Source organism: Rhinatrema bivittatum, chromosome 8 (genome assembly GCF_901001135.1).
Source record: "Rhinatrema bivittatum chromosome 8, aRhiBiv1.1, whole genome shotgun sequence".
In the NCBI taxonomy this organism is placed as follows: Eukaryota; Metazoa; Chordata; class Amphibia; order Gymnophiona; family Rhinatrematidae; genus Rhinatrema; species Rhinatrema bivittatum.
The window spans coordinates 183,972,406-183,984,431 of NC_042622.1; the positions used below are offsets into that span (position 1 = coordinate 183,972,406).

The 12,026-nt window shown below is 47.2% G+C and overlaps 1 protein-coding gene across 1 annotated transcript in view; it reads right to left on the reverse strand.

The window, feature by feature from the left end:
- The window catches only part of DHX33 (DEAH-box helicase 33), a 74,182-nt gene that overhangs the window by 41,558 nt on the left and 20,598 nt on the right, over positions 1-12,026 (reverse strand). The window contains exons 2-4 of the mRNA XM_029613794.1: positions 2,310-2,470; positions 1,449-1,676; positions 689-859 (exon numbers count right to left, since the gene is read on the reverse strand). Coding sequence (XP_029469654.1) covers positions 689-859; positions 1,449-1,676; positions 2,310-2,470 — 560 coding nt within the window. The remainder of the gene's footprint in view (positions 1-688; positions 860-1,448; positions 1,677-2,309; positions 2,471-12,026) is intronic.

Below are 12,026 nucleotides of genomic sequence, written 5' to 3' on the forward strand. Positions count from 1 at the left end.
CTGACCTGATGACAGGCACATTATGTGGACCTTAGCCTTTTTCACATTCTGCTGGGCGAGTTGCTTCTTCTTACACTGACAGTACCCATGGCCAGGCCTCCCATCCAAGATATCTCAGAGGCCTTATTTTCACCGCATTCAAGTTTTTTCTCTGTTCCTGCTGCTGTAACTAAATTTGTACCCAGGAATTCTCTGGCACACTCACTGTCTTGTTTGAGCTGTGCTTTTTCTCACTGATGAAGTGGAGTGGAAGAGCAGCCTAGTGGTTAGAGCAAAGGGCTGAGAATAAGGAAAGCCAGGGCTCAGATCCCGCTGATGCTTCTTCTGACCTCGGGCAAAATCACTTCTCTCTCCATTGGCTCTGGTATAAACTTAAGACTGTAAGCCCTCAGGGGTGGGGACCTACCTTCTCTACTTGAATGTAACGCACCTTCAGCTACAATGAAAAGGTGTGAGGTAAATAAATAAAAGATGGACAGCCGTATTTACATGTTTAACCTTAACATGGGTGACGTGCAAATTTTAAATTTACCTTTTTTTGTACTGTTGCTCTGAAATCTTAAAAAAAAAAAATCAAAGAAAACAACAAGCTGATATGGCCACCAAGTTTCAGATGTACTCTGTATTGAGAGAGATTCCTGCCATGCAAGGTCAGGAGCGGGCACATGTGATACTCTTGGGGAATTACCTGATGGATCTGGAAGACGGAGACCAAAGCCGCTTGGAGGTAGTCGCTCTGAGGCTGTTTGGTGTAATAGATCTGGATCGAATGCTGCCGCCCTTCCAAGTACAGAACCGGAGCTGCACTGAAGTACCGAGAGAACTGGTCCACGTCCATTGTGGCCGACATGACGATCACCTGCAGAGGCAGCAGCAGAGGCGGGTGTCACCGAAGTGCAGAGCCCCCAGAGTTCAGCATCCTCCTTCATTTATCAGGGCAAGCACAACACCAGCGAAAGGAAAAATCTGGGCTCAGGGCAGCAATGTAGCCGAGACTTTTACTTCAACTATGAAAATACCGTGTCCTCAGCAGGAAAGCAACTATTGGAGATGGCTGAAAACCTTGCAATTCGGGGCCACAATCCTAAATTCTGTTCTCAGTCTGGGGATTTTCCCCACAGATATGGTTTTAATCAGATAATCACCATCCCTTGAAATTTGACAAAAAAAAAAAAAACCCCACCCTAAATTAAGTACAGCACTGCCACTAGGCGTGAGAAGGTGTCCTGAAACAGGACTGATTGTATCCTAGCTTCCTTAATCGTTATTAGCTATCTGATAAATCTGTCAGCCACGCCCATTCGTCTACACGCCTGATTTTATTTAATAAGTTTTACTTGCAATGTAACAATGTTAACTCTTTTCTGGAGCCTTTGGGGGTTTTTTTTTGGGGGGGGGGGGGGGATACCCTCAGACACCTCTCTCACCCCCCTCTCTGCAGCACTCACTTTAAGTGGCAATTTCCCCAGCTCTTTCCGCTGCTTCTGTGCCGCTTTCACCACGCCAAAAAGCACATCGGTGTGTATCGTCCTCTCGTGAGCTTCATCTAGGATGACCACGCTGTACCTGCGCAGCAGAGGGTCCCCTATCGCTTCTCGCAGCAGCATCCCGTCCGTTAGGAACTTGATCTTGGTCTCCTCCGACGTGACATCCTCGAAGCGCACGGTGTAGCCCAGCTGAGAAACCGGATTTACCGGAAAGGTGTGAAACACAAATTAATTTAAAAGGGAGCAATGAACAAAAAGAAGTGGGCCCAGTAGCTTTAGTATGAGTGGGAACCCCTCCCCCCAATTCATGACATGTGTCTATTCATGTATGTGATGGCGTACTTCTCTGCACACACGTATGAACGTGCACACATCTGGGGTGATTCGAGACTCAAATCCCACCTCTCCCACTAATATTCTTTAAGACCTTGTGCAAATCACGTCAACCTCCACTGCCTCGGGTACAAACACAGACTGTAAGTTCTCTGCTGCAGGGTTCAACAAACCATACCTGAATCTATAACTTGCCTTAAGTTTGGGTTTGGAAAGATGAGCAGTTCAATCCCAATCCAAATCCATATATGGGAGAGTAATTACAGGCATGCGTGCATGTGTGAGAGATTGTGTATACACCCATGGAAGTGTAATTACATATATGCAGTCACACGTGCAAGTGTATGCAATAGTCAAGTAGAGGTCTAGATTTTATCTGCAACCAGACTCTAAATATCACAGTCAGTGTGAGACTAATGTAGCATCTCAGCTGAATCAGCGGTCCTCAAAGTCTGGAGTTTGAGATCCCAGTGTTACAAGATGGCATACCAGTTTCCCCAGTTCAGTTTTCTTCTCCTCCGATACTCTCGTGGCCAGGGATATGGCAGCAACTCTCCGGGGCTGGGTCACAGCGATAACTCCCTGGCGCCCAATATCAGCTTCATACAGGTATTGAGGGATCTGTGTGGTCTTGCCAGACCCTGTTTCCCCTGTAAGTCATAAGATCAATAATTCAAAAGCACAAATTGGAGAAATTACTTACCTGATAATTTCATTTTCCTTATTGTAGACAGATGGACTCAGGACCAATGGGTTTATGCTCCCCTGCCAGCAGATAGAGACGGAGTCAGGTGGCAAAGCCCTCGTCACCCTACATATACCCTTACAGTGACCTCAGCCCTTCAGTATTCTCTTCAAAAGCCACTGTGGACATACTATCGAAATAACGATTAAAAACAGATAACCGAAACTGTACTCAAACAAACACTGAACCCTGGTAAGATTATAGATGCACTGACCTAGGACTCCATGATGGCTTGCCCAAAATCTCTTGGAATCGATATCCACTCCATGGGTTACTCCTTGGCACCATTCTTGGGCAGCCAATGGCAGGATGTTGAATCCATCTGTCTACACTAAACTTAACGAAATTATCAGCTAAGTAATTTCTCCCTTTCCTAGTGTGTATACAGATGGACTCAGGACCAATGGGATGTACAAAAGCTACTCCTGATTGGGGCGGAAGACCACCTGTGGTCCGGTCAACACTGCCTATGTAAAGGCTGCATCCTATCATAAGAACATGTCCATACTGGGTCAGACCAAGGGTCCATCAAGCCCAGCATCCTGTTTCCAACAGTGGCCAATCCAGGCCATAAGAACCTGGCAAGTACCCAAAAACTAAGTCTATTCCATGTTACCATTGCTAGTAATAGCAGAGGTTATTATCTAAGTGGACTGTACGTCCAAGCGATAAAACCTGGAGACGGTGTGCAAGGAGGACCACATCGCCGCTCAGCAGATATCAATGGGCGACAGCAGTCTTAACTTCCACCCATGAGACTGCCTGAGCCCTAGTGGAATGAGCGCTCATCTGAGAAGGTAATGGCTTTTCAGCCTCCACATAGGCCCCCGTGACCACCTCCTTAATCCAGCGAACTATGATAGCTCGCAAAGCTGGTTCACCCTTTTTCCTTCCGCTGTGAAAGACAAACAGGCAGTCTGTCTTTCAGACCGGTTCTGAGACTTCCAGTTACCGCATTAAAAGCCTCTTGAAATCCAAATGACGGAGGAGATGATATTCCTCCGCATCCTTGAGGTTTTCTAGGCATGGCAACAAAATGGACTGATTCAAATGGAACTCCGAGACTACTTTGGGCAAGAAGGATGGGACAGTATGTAGTTGTAATGCCCCTGGAGTCATCCGGAGGAACGGCTCCCGGCATGACTAAGCCTGAGGTTCCGAGATGCGGCGTGCCAAGCATATAGCCACAAGGGACACAGTCTTCAAGGTCAATAAGCACAAGGAAAAACTCCGCAGCAGCCTGAATGAAGGACCTGCCAAGAATTCCAGTACTAAATTGAGATTCCACAAGGGAACCAGTAACCATAAGGTAGGTTGAAGGTGCTTCACTCCCTTCAGAAAACGGGCCATGTCAGGGTGGGCAGAAAGGGAGGCCCTGTTCACCTTACCCTTGAAACAAGAGAGAGCTGCTACCTGCACCTTCAAGGAGTTAAGAGCCAAACCTTTATTCAAACCGTCCTGCAAAAATTCCAGAATAAGTGGGACTTTGACAGCCTGAGGGTTGACACTGCATTCCTCGCACCAGGCCTCAAATACCCTCCAGACCCACAAGTACACTAAGGGACGTGGAGAACTTCTGAGCGCAGAGTAAGGTGACAATTACCACTGCAGAATACCCTTGCTTCATTAGGCGAGCCCTCTCAATGGCCAGGATGCAAGACAGAAATGAGTTGGATCCTCGTGAAGAACCGTTCCCTGCTATAATAGGTCCCTGGGCAGTGGGAGGTGCAGGGGGTCTCCACCAGGAGTCTCACACATCCGCATACCACGGACACCTGGGTCAATCTGGAGCTACCAGTAGGATTAGTCCCCTATGGCGTTCAATTCTGCGGATGACCCTGCCCAGCAGGGGCCATGGAGGGAAGGCGTATAGCAACTCATCTTCTGGCCCGATCTGGATGAAAGTGTTGATTCCCAAAGACCACGGATCTCTTCTGCGACTGAAGAATCGAGGAACCTTCACATTCTGCAATGCGGCCAGCAGGTCGAGAAACGGGAAGCCCCAACGATCTACTATCAGTTGAAACACTTTAGCCGACAGTCCCCAGTCTCCTGAATCCAGACTCTCTCTGCTTAGAAAGCCTGCTATGACGTTGACTTTTCCTGCGATGTGTTAGACAGATCTTCGGTAAATGTACTTCCCCCCACTCCATCAGGAGGTCTATTTCCTGTGACACTTGTTGGCTCTTGGTTCCTCTCTGACGGCTGATGTAGGCTGCCATTGTCGCGTGGTCCAACATCACGTTGACTGCCTGGCCCTGTAGCCTGTGGCTGAACTTTAGACACACCAATCTGACTGCCCAGGCCTCCAGGTGATTGATGTTCCAGAGGGCCTCTTATTCTGTCCACAGTCCCTAGTCTGTCAGCTCCTAACAGAGAGATCCCCAGCCCTGGAGACTCACATCTGTCGTGAGAACCAGTCAGTCTGGGAAGGACAGGGACACACCCTTGTTCAGATGAGCTTCCTGTAACCATCACTGGAGGTGATGGCAGACTCCCATCGGTAGGTGGAGACGAACAGAATGGTCTTGCGACTGTGGGTTCCAACGTGACAGCAGAGAGCATTGAAGAGGACGCATGTGCACCCTCGCCCACGGTACTACGTCCAAGGGTTGCCGCCATTAACCTGAGAACTCTGAGATAGCTCCACGCCATCAGGTGTATGGGGTTCACCAGGTGACGCACCTGGTACATCAACTTCTGTATCCGTGTGGATGGAAGAAAAACACTGCCCTGCCTGGTGTCGAACTGGACTCCCAGATACTCCAAGGACTGGGAAGGCTTGAAGCTGCTCTTGGCGAAGTTTACTACCCAGCCAAATTCCTGTAACAGAGAGATTACCTTGTTGGTTACCAGGAGGGTTCTCTTCCACTGACTTGGCCCAGATCAGCCATTCATCCAAATATGGATGCACCAGGATCCCTTCTTTTCTTAATGATATCGCCATGACCACCATGATCTTGGAGAAGGTTCTGGTGGTGGGAGCTAAGCCAAAGGATATGCCTGAAACTGATAATGGCGACCCAGTACCGCAAAGCATAGAAAACGTTGGTGTTCCTGCCAGATTGGAATATGTAGGTAGGCCTCTGGGAGGTTAGATACTCTCCCGGTTGTACGGCCTTTATCACAGAGTGTAAGGTTTCCATGCAAAAATGAGTTACTCGCAGGTGACAGTGGACACTCGAGGTTCAGGATGGGGCAAAAGGAACCTACCTTCTTGGGTACAACAAAATTAATGGAATAACGCCTTGTATTTTCCTGGATCATAGGTGCTGAGACTACCGCTCTCATTCTGAAAAGTCTTAGAAGTGTAATCTCCACTGCCTGCTTCTTGTGCTGGGAATGTCAAGGAGACATCATAAATACGTCCTGAGGAGTGCTGAGGAATTCCAGTGCATATCCTTCTCAAATAACTTCCAGTACCCATTAGTCTGAAGTAATCTTGACCCACCAATGGTAAAAGAGAGATAGGCGACCACCTATCTCCTCATCCTGAAGGTGGGTCAGTAAAATTTCATTGTGGGTTTTGGATGAGATTGAACCCGAAACTACCTCTCTCCTGGGCTGTCGGGTACGAAAGGACTGGGACATCCCAAGGGTTGAGACCTCTGAAATGTCGAATTTCTGTAGGGGTGAAAACGCTGGGAACCCCTGGAACGACCCCTCATAGGCAAAGGGCGCTGTGGCTGCTTCCTCTTATCTTCTGGTAACCAGGGAACTGGAGACTTGCCCCATTTACTGGCCAGCTTTTCCAACTCGCTCCCAAATAGGAGTGAGCCTTTAAGGGGCATCTTTGTAAGATTAGCTTTGGAGATTGAGTCAGTTGACCAGTTCCACAGCCACAGCTGTTGTATGGCCACCACTGAGGCCACTCCTCTGGCCGAAGTACGGACTAAATCAGAGCCTGCGCCTGCTAAGAGGGTGGCAGTGGGTTCCATAATCGCTCTGGAATTCACCCTGGAGTCATCAATCTCCTGAGAAAGAAGCAGACACGAACGAATCAGCAGAGTGCAACAAGAAGCGATCTGTAAGGTCATTGCTACAGCGTCAAAGGCTTATTTAAGGATTGACTCAATCTGTCTATCATGCGCATCTTTTAAGGCTGCTCCTCCTTCCACTGGAATAGTAGTTCATTTAGAGATGGCACAGACCAGTGCATCCACTTTAGGAAAACACAAATGTTCCCTTACTGCTGGGTCCAGAGGGTACAGAGCTTCCAGCGCTTGGCCCCCTTTAAAACTTGCTTCTGGGGCATCCCATTCCAGATTACTCAACTCCTGGATGGCATCCATCACTGGAAAGTAGCAGGAGGACTTTCGCAGGGAAACCAGAATGGGGTTCTTCTTCGGTTCTATCATAGATTCCTCCCCAGGAACTCTCATCTTCAGGATCTGGGAGACTAGGGCCGGCAATTCATCTCTATGGAAAAACCGTAACATGGTCCGATATGGTTCTAACCCAGGGGGGGATTTCCCCATCTTCCAAGGAATCCGTATCCTCCTCTTAGTCTGTGCCGTCCGGGTCCATGCTAGGGATACCCTTGGTAAGGCGAGGCATACCTCAGGGCCTGCCGGTAGGAAGGGGAGAGGGAGGGGCCCCCGGCTGAGGTTCTGTCCGGACTGGGGCATGAGAGGCAGTAGACTGTGCTTGCACGAAGGCTTGTAGTCCCTGGAAAAACTCTATCCAGGAAAAGGCAACCGGGTCCATGCCTAGTCCAGGAGGCACTGGGATGGGACCAGTTGAATTTCCCTCTCCCATGGATGAACCCGTTAAGGGGATGCTAAGGTCCGGTGTACTTCCAGTTAAGGCAATGGTTAACCCATCATCTGAACGGGAGGAGCCTGGTTTAGCAAAGCCCAAAGAGGTCAATTCCCCTTAGGCTTCCTTGCAGCCCAGGTCAGACTGAGAGATTCTTGAGAGCAAGGCACTTAGCTTTCTTGGTTGGTGGTGCCATTGGCGGCGAAAACTGTGCGTCCTATCGGCTCGCACTTAAAAATTTATGCATGCAGATTTCGAGTGCCTAGGTGGGACGTGGCGAGGTACATGCACAGCCCGTGTGCCCGGTTTTTCCATACCGGGAACCAGCTACTGGATCAAGGCACACCTCTGAGGGATCTCGGAAATCACCTCAAGAATTCTCAACTGGGGGAGAGACCTTTAGGTATCACCGCAAGACAGCGTGGCTCAATTTTCCTTCAATTTAGAAAATAGAATGTCTCCTTCCAAAAAGTACAACAATCCCCATAGGGAGAGGTATGTCCACCATCTGCTGAAGAAAGCATACTGGAGAGCTGAGGTCACTGCAGGGGTGTATGTACTGTGACATCAGCTTTGCAACCTGACTCCATCTCCTTCTGATGGCAGGGGAGCATAACCCATTGGTCCTGAGTCTATCTGGCTCCATACTAGGAAATACAATTTTATCAGGTTGGGAATTCCGAAAGAGTAGCAAAAGGAGAGATTGAGATTTCTATCCATGACATCTGCACTTTGCTTATTACTAAACATGGGAAGAAAGAACAGTGACTGGAATACACAGAGCACCACCCCTGAAATACTCCTCCACAATACTAGAGGAACCAATTGTTTTGGGTGCCAATGGCCCAATTTAAAACACACTTTCAAGCTCATTTTGACATGTTGCCTATACGTAGGGACCATCATTTTCAGTTTTTATTGTTCTTTGTTTTTCCCAGGAATTTATCTTATGGCAGTAACAAAAACGGGAAAAAATCCATGAAAAGAAAAGTCTCATTTTTCCAGGTAAATATTAGTTTATTTTGGTGGAAATTTTTTTTTTTAATTGAGTCTTTGTCTGTTTTTTCTTTTGGCTCCTTTTCCTTTATTTTTCATATTGTTTTCTTGCTTTTCTCCTTCCAGGCACGATTCCCCAACTTTTCCCGTTTCCTGCACTCCCCCTCCAGGCCCAAGCAGTCTCTCCCCCTCCTTCCTTGTCCCTTTCTCCCAGCATGCTGTCCCTCTTTCCCCCTCCCTACCAGCACAATTAGCGACTCGGGTGCCCACATTTTTTCCAGACCTGAACATATCTCATGCACCTCTCCCCCGGCCCAATCATCTGTTCTCCACCCCCGTGGAACAAACATCTCCTCCCCACCTAACCCTCCCCAGTGCAGACATTGCTCCCTCACCCATCCTTTCTGCAGAGTCATCTTTTCTCTCACCTCCTTATACAATCATTTTACCCACCCCCCCTCACCTGGCACAATAACCTCTCTTACCTTCCCCCCAGCACAGCCATCTTCTCTCCTTCACTCCCCTTCGTACAATCATCTCCTTCCCCCCTCCCCCCCACTGGTGCAATAAACTCTTTCCCACCCCCTTGACCTCTCGGTACAATACTCATCTTTCCTTTACCTCCTCAGCCAGTCATTTTCCTGCCTCCCTACACCTGTGACTGCTGGCACAATGATCTCCTCCACCATGCCACTCCCTTCCCCCCCCAGTGATCCCACTTCTCGCACAGCACACACTTCCTCCCTGGGAGATTTCCCTCAGGATGCAGTGCTTCTTGCTGGCTACTACTTACTCTTCTTCAGGCTTCTCCCTAAAGTTAGAACAGGACAGGGCCCGATGGGTCTCACGAGACCTTAGGGCATTGCACCTACAGAGGAAACGGCAAGTAACAAGTGTGGCTTGCTGAAGACTCCTGCTGGCCGGAGGAGCTAAAGCGGGGGGGGGGGGGGGGGGGGAGGGACACCCCCCCCCGACAGCTGCAGTGCAGGCCTCACAATGGCTGGCTGGTTTAGGGGACAGGATTTTTTTTACATTTTTTTTAAGGCTATCCCCAAGCCTTCTGTTAAGGGTAGTAACAAATACTGCTCCGTGCAGGCTACCCTCAAGCAGAAATGTGAATTTTAGGTGTAAAGTTAAAAAGTTATCCCATTTGCTCATTTCCATTCTCTAGAGAGCAGGAAATCCTCCGAGTTTGTCCCATGCCCTTTTGAATTCCATTATTGTTCTTGCCTTCACTCCCCCTTTCTGAGGGGGCATTCCATGAATCCACCACCCTTTCAGTGAAGAAATATTTCCTAACACTGTTTTGAGTCTTTCCCCTTAGAGTTTCATATTGTGATCACTAATTTTGCTGCTTCCTTTCCATCAGAATATATTTGACTTTTGCGCATCATTAATTCTTTCAGGTACTTAAAGATCTATATCATATTTCCGTCTCTTCTCACTTCAAGGGGTATACATATTAAGAGCCTTCAGTCTCATCTCATATGGCTTTGTGTAAAGACCCCACACCATTCTGGACCGCTTCCATTCTGTCCCCTTATCCTTTTTGAGATGATATAGCGGCACACCATTGGAAACTGCTGAATTAAAGTGAAAACCGATTTAAACCTTTGCAAAAATCTGGGAAATTATGGGTGAAAATCAATTTAAACTGAAAATAAAGAACCCTAACTATACATATTACATCCTATTCACTCTAGAAGGAGGTGACCTTTGGCACGATGGAAGTAGGCATCAGCAGTAAATTTGAGACTGAGATTTTACTGGTGGGATCTACAGGCCTCCAACCCAAACGGATGAACTGGACAGAGACCTGATAGAGGACATCCAAAAAGTTGGGAAAGAAGGGAGAAGGTTGCTCGTTGGAGATTGTAATCTGCCGGATGTGGAATGGAGCATCCCATCTGTGGAATCTACAGTACCTGAATGTAAACCAATGTGATATCTCAATTGAGATCGAATGCTGGTATATAAAAATAATAATTAAAAAAAATAATAATAATAATAAAAGTAGAGAGAGAGTGGATGCCTCTCAAGGTGCTCTGCTCAAACAAATGGTTATGGAATCCACGAGGGAGGGTGTGATCCTCGATCTTGTGCTCACTAATGGGGATAATGGCTCTGATGTTCAGGTAGGGGTGCACCTGAGCACTAGTGATCAGACAGTATAGTTCGATATTGCGAATAGGATACAGAGAAGTCACACAAAGACCCAAGTTTTGAATTTCACAAATACGGACTTTGTCAAAATGGGGATGTACCTGGAGGAAGAACAAAGCCTGAGATAAAATGGGTGAGGTACAACAACAGTGGGGCAAACTAAAAGGAGCAATTACAAAGGCAACAAATCTATATGTTAAGAAAATAAAGAAGACTAAGAAGAAAAAGAAACTGATTTGGTTCTCTAAGGAGCTGGCTGAAAAAATTAAGACAAAAAGAACAGCATTCGAGAAGTATAAAGGATCTCAAAAAAAGGAACACAAGGAAGAATATCTGTTAAAACTTAGGGAAACAAAGAAAGAAATCAGGAAAGCAAAAGGTGAAGCAGAAGAAAGAATTGCTAAAAAGGTAAAGAGAGGAGACAAAACATTTTTCAGATATATCAGAGAAAGAAGGGAGGCCCAAAGTTGTATAGTCAAATTGAAAGGCGACAAGGCGGAAATATTAAACAAATACTTCAGTTCAGTATTCATTAAAGAAGGCTCTGGAGAAGGACCGTTGCTGGTTGACAAGACCGTAAATGGAGATGGGGTAGTTGAAACTCCATTTACAGAAGAGAATGTATGGGAAGAGCTAGGAAAACAAAGTGGACAAGACCATAGGGCCGGAAGAGGTTCATCCCAGGATACTGAGGGAGCTCAGATGTGCTGGCGGGTCCGCTGCATGACCTGTTCAATAGATCCCTGGAAACGGGTGTGGTGCCGAGTGATTGGAGAAGAGCGGTGGTAGTCCTGCTCCACAAGAATGGTAGCAGAGAGGAAGCTAGAAACTATAGGCCGGTCAGCCTCACCTTGGTGGTGGGAAAATTAAAGGCGATTCTGCTGAAGGAAAGGATAGTGAACTATCTACAATCAAAAGGATTGCTGGACCCAAGGCAGCATGGATTCACCAGGGGAAGGTCCTGTCAAACAAATCGGATTGATTTTTTTGATTGGGTAACTAAAGAATTGGATTAAGGAAGAGCACTCGATGTCATCTACTTGGATTTCAGCAAAGCTTTTGATACGGTCCGACATAGGAAGTTTGTGAATAAAATGAGAAGCTTGGGAGTGAGCATCAAAGTGGCTGCATGAATTACAAACTAGTTAATTTTATTTTATTTATTTATTTATTGTTTTTGTTATACCGAGTTTCATGATAGGCATCACATCAACCCGGTTTACAAATAACAAGGAGTGTAAAGCATAACGTAACGTAAAAAACAATATTTTCAATAAGAACCTTGAACTTTAAATACAGTGAATCAGAAAAAGGGAGAGGGAAAGTTACAAAAAACAAGGAAAATAAACTTGGGATGGAAGGGGAGAAATTGAACAGCACAATGGGGCGGATTTTCAGAGCCCTGCTCGCGTAAATCCGCCCAAAACCGGGCGGATTTACGCGAGCAGGGCCCTGCGCGCCGGTGAGCCTATTTTACATAGGCTCACCGGCGCGCGCAGAACCCCGGGGCTCGCGTATGTCCCGGGGTTTTCGGAGTGGGCGTG